The 5,041-nt window shown below is 32.5% G+C and overlaps 1 protein-coding gene across 3 annotated transcripts in view; it reads left to right on the top strand.

Annotated features, from left to right (window-relative positions):
• LOC105558386 (antichymotrypsin-2-like) overlaps positions 1-4,581 on the top strand; it is a 30,608-nt gene extending 26,027 nt beyond the window's left edge. Inside the window, exons 7-8 of one of the 3 annotated variants that reach the window (XM_012006032.1) lie at positions 1,841-1,986; positions 2,055-3,453. In XM_012006032.1, coding sequence (XP_011861422.1) covers positions 1,841-1,986 — 146 coding nt within the window. In that variant the 3' untranslated portion in view covers positions 2,055-3,453. Of the gene's footprint in view, positions 1-225; positions 1,573-1,840; positions 1,987-2,054; positions 3,454-4,073 lie in introns of those variants that run through there. The other 2 variants (XM_012006036.1, XM_012006026.1) reach the window with 2 other exon arrangements.
• The last annotated feature ends 460 nt before the right edge of the window (positions 4,582-5,041 follow it).

Raw genomic sequence — 5,041 nt, forward strand, 5'->3', positions numbered from 1 at the left:
TTACCAAAAAGAAGTAACTGTAACTGTAACTTCGTTACAAGTAACGAGTTACTTCCCAACCCTGGTAACCATCTATGTAATATATGGTTACGAAATTCATTTGGCAGTATAACCATTTGAATAAAAGTGGAAATACTAACTTTGGCAGAGCATACGTTCGTGGCGTGCGTGAGAAGTTTTGAATCAAGAGAATTTATAAGAATTTTTTAAATCTTCTGTTCACAGCTGCGGTATTTCAAGTTACCAGCGTAATAATTACGCAACCATTAGAATTCGATGTAAATCGGCCATTTTATTATTATATTCGCCATAGCGAGGGACCATCGTTTGTATCTTTATTCGAAGGCCGTATCGACATGCCAGAAATACACTAGATATATTTTACGAAAAATATATGTCAACCTAAAAATTTAATTGCCGACGTTATGCTAGTTGAATGTCTTTAATTCTTATTCTCTTAATTCTTGTTCGATTTAATTCTGACAACGTGATTCTAAAATCTTGAAAATATTTCAATATTTACATATTCGTAAAGCTTAATTATTGGTGTGATTGGTAATATTTTCTTATTTGATTAATTGGAAGCATTATTTCGCAGTAATATACGTGTTTATATATTTTTATAATTAAATAATTACAATAATTATGTTCAAATAATTGATAAGAAATTTGGATATGAAGTTGAAATTTAAGTTTACGATACTGAGTACATTTCTGCAGTTGACAATAAACCAGTCGTTCCATTATTACATTCAGAATCGAACGAGACATCTTTTGTGCCTTTCGTATCTTTATTGAAGAATTACGCAAATGTGTCAAAAGTGTAATGAATATTAGGCAAAGAATGTCTCATCTAAAAATATATAATATTCGAATTAAAATACATTTGGTAAATTTAAATAAAAAATGTTTCTGATGTTGACTTTAATAAGCTATATCTAATATTTTTATTAAGACTGTTGTTCTAGCTGGACATTCGTAGAATCTGATCAATCTCTTAAATGTAACAATATGATTTAAAAATCTCTGTTTATTTTTCGATATTTTTATCTTATCTTATTCTCAAATGACACATAGATCGGCGGTTAACATACATCATTTAACGGCAAATAACATGCATGTGTATTTGCTTTTTAAATTACTTACTTAGAATCTGTAGATTATGTAATCTCTAAATAGTTATAAGAATTTTTCTCTAAAATTATCGATAGAAAAGGTGTATGTATATTAAGTTCGAAGCAATGGAGGTAGATTATATGGATATAAAAAAAGTCTTGAACGATCAAGCGTACATAAAAATCGGTTTTTTTATATTCTGTTCACAGTTGTGATAGTTGCAGAAAGTGTTGCGGTCGGTTTATCATTACCAGTGTTCGACGTAAATCGACCATTTTTTTATCATATCCAATATCAGCCATTGAATAAATCCTTATTCAATGGTTTCGTGAATGTGCCGGGAATATTTTGAGCTGTCGAATGTGAAAAAGATTGTCACGTCAATTTTTCATGATGTCGTATGGCAAATTTGTTATACGAAATTAATCTGACATTAAAAATTGGTTAATTTTTTTACTCGAAACTGTTAGAATTATGATTATTTTATAATAACGTATAAAATATTATATGTATTAGCAGTGCATATAGTAAGAGTCCTAATTTCTTTACTGAATATCCCAATTTCCTAACATCTATTCCACCGTTGCAGTAAACGTAATAAAATATAATTAGTGGACGGGGAACGACGTGAGCAAAGCGTACATTCGTGTTCCGCACAAACGCAGGAGACTCGATAGAAGTTTCTCAGACGATCGTATATGGTTGATTTGCATTATGTTTGCAGCTGTCCAAGCCGTGCTTGATTCTTTGATAATACCACCACTACCGGAATTGATATTTGACGTAAACCAGCCGTTCTGCTATTACATTAAATACAGCTCGCCAAATGTAGCTTTATTCCAAGGCCATGTGATCGAACCGAAAGTCTAGGTATGCTTGAAAATTGAGCAAAACTGTAGTAGATGTGTCTGAAGCTACGTCTTGGTCTTATGTTTTAGGTCTAGAATGTATACGTTGATCGTTAAACGCAAGTCTATTTGTCACACTCGCATATATGCCTATTGTATACGATGTTTGCATTGAAGGAAATCGTTGTCATTGTCGACAGAGGTGTTTTTTATAACAGAAACGATCTGTCTTTTCCGCAATCTGTTACAAAATACAAAAACTTTTTTCTTGTAATACCGAACGTCGTACAATCGAACGTGTGATAATTTTGATGATGCAAATACTGGCACACCCAAAGTTGTACGATTCACGTCCGATATCTATTTTTCTTTTTATAAAATTGAATTAATAGCTCTAGTACTGTTTAGGTCCAAGCTATTGTCTATTTTCCAAATCATCCGATTTTTCTCTATTATTACATCTAATTTATTCTGGTGTTTTAAATGACACGAATAAAATTAGAATAAAATTGGCTTACTGAGTTATTCTTTTACGTGCATTCTCGTGTGCACGCAATAAATTGATATATTTTTTATAATTAAATATACAGGATTTTATATACTGACTGAACATCAACGCTGGCCCATTTATTTCGAGACAATATATCTACATTTTATGGATGAGATATTTATTCTAAATTTTTTCTCCGACATGCACATTTTCTATGCATGTAAAACAGCAATTTATTAAAATTATAGCAACGTTCCAAAAAATGTATATCCTAAAAAATAATTATCGCGAGCGACTAAATTTCATCTGTTTGCAGATATTTGGTAAAATAATTATTAGGTATAATTTCTATTTTTTTAATCTTTGACATTTAGCATATACATACATGGTATTATTATGCCCGAGAAAGATGCTCGTGTATCACACACACACACACACACACTCGTTCACAACATTCTCATCCGCGTTCGCGCACTTGGGAATGGACAAACTCGGCTCGTCGGAAAGAAATTCGTTTATTCATAGACTGATATAGTGGAGCGAAAAGACAATACTGTACTGCTTGTCAACTTGGCTACGAATCGTTTTAGCAACCGGTTGTTAACAGCGGCTCGTTGTTCTGTATAAGCGGCTTCGTAACTTCTCAATCGCAGCTCGATTCTACCCAATCCAAAGGACGTATCACATATACCGGTTAATTGTCGGATTACTTTAAAATGGTATACAGCACCGGCCAAAATTATATCACCTTTCGATTATTTAGGTACAACTGGTTTTAAAATATTTTGTCTTTCATTACTCTTCATGTACAAGATGTACCTGTTGTTAGATGTCTACTGGAAAATTTTAAGCACTTCGACGACATGGCAGTTACGCTCAGAAAACGGAAAGGTGATATAATTTTGGCCGATACTGTACATATATACTTAAAAATAATATATATATACGTTGCAATTATATGTACTTATACACGAAATATAACAAAAATTTCAATTATAATTTTTAGAAGCGTATTTATTTACGATTCACCAAAATAAGTGTATAAACATCTGTGAAATATTCATTCTATTAAAAAAAAATTAAACCTAATATTTATTTAAGGAAAACCTGGTCTTCATTTCGATTGAAAGTGTATACATTTCTTTTTTTTCCAGCTTTTTACATCCCAAAGAAAATTAAGTCGTACAATTTTAATAAACGCCACAAATAAAATTAAATCACCATAAAAAGCGTAACAACTTGCTATCATTTTATAAAAATGACATGATTTGATGTACGTATACGCATCACACACAACACGCATACACATACACGCTGCAATTGAACAACAGACAGTTAATTTAAAAGAAACAAAAGTATTATTACGTAACTATTTCTAATTTTCCAGTACGCTGTACAGCTTTTAGATCGACAAAATTTTTCTCTCGCGATATTTCCAACATGCAACGTGACGAAGTAGCATAAATTATTCGTTGCAATCTTTCAACTTTCTGTTGCTTAAAGGTTCCAAGATATGGAAGAATTTGGTATCGAGCGTGCTCTAACAAAATTGCTTCGATCAAAAGGAGACATCTATGGATCGACACGTCCGTATGATTTGGTCCTATGATTTTTTATAGGTGTAATGTTCTTGCCTGGAATGCCAGCTCCTCAATTCGAGCCGCCAATCTTCAAGGCGGACCGACCCTTCTACTACAGCATTAAACACAACGTAGCTTCGCTCTTCGACGGATTCGTCGTTAAACCTTCAGCGAGTCCTTAATATTTCTCGGGATTTATCTACTACAACACAATATAATCCAATAGGATTTTTAATAGAGTTTAACAGCTTACGATTAATATAACATAAACGAATACAGCTCTCTTAGGCCGCGTCGTGTCGAGAAGAGGAGAAAGAAATTTCCATTTAAACAAATCGACAGTGAAATTGAGAGAACGAAATATTGTGTGAAATCTATAATTGGCTTCACGTAACAGATAACAGCGTTTAAATAACTGGGAGTGAACTTCATATAACATTTGCCTGCACCAGGTCAATCATTGATTTGTTTGGCTCTCTTTTTGCTGTGTTTTTTTTATTATATTGTTAAGTTGTTTGCATTTTTTAAGAAATCATTAATAAAATATTAAGCATTCCAGATCTCGCACAGATTTACAGTCCCATTTTAAATGTTTCCCGTCATATCATCTGAACAATGGTTTAAACGCTCGCTTTTGGCAAGTGTGCGTTACGTACGATGCCTTTATTACGGGTAGTTTTTTTATTAATCAATTTTTTATCTCGCAAGGATTCTTCAGCGAAAATATATTCGATTGTGAGCGTACTAGAACCAGATGAATATCTGAGCAGTCGTAGATTCTAATTTCTTTTTACTCAACTTGCTAAAGAAACACTTTATTACAATAAGCATTTGTTTCAACTGTAATCTTGTGATATCTGAATTTAAAGAGAATTGTATAGCTTGGAGCATCTCGTAATTCTTCTTTATATGAAATTGGTACAGTGCGGTTGCTTTTCGAAGCCCGCAAGAAAATACCAAGAGAGTGTATAAGTTCGTTATAATATTAATTTTTTTTAACTTAGACT

The sequence above is a fragment of the Vollenhovia emeryi genome, unplaced genomic scaffold (assembly GCF_000949405.1).
Source record: "Vollenhovia emeryi isolate VEMERY1.0 unplaced genomic scaffold, V.emery_V1.0 DF939349.1, whole genome shotgun sequence".
NCBI lineage: Eukaryota > Metazoa > Arthropoda > Insecta > Hymenoptera > Formicidae > Vollenhovia > Vollenhovia emeryi.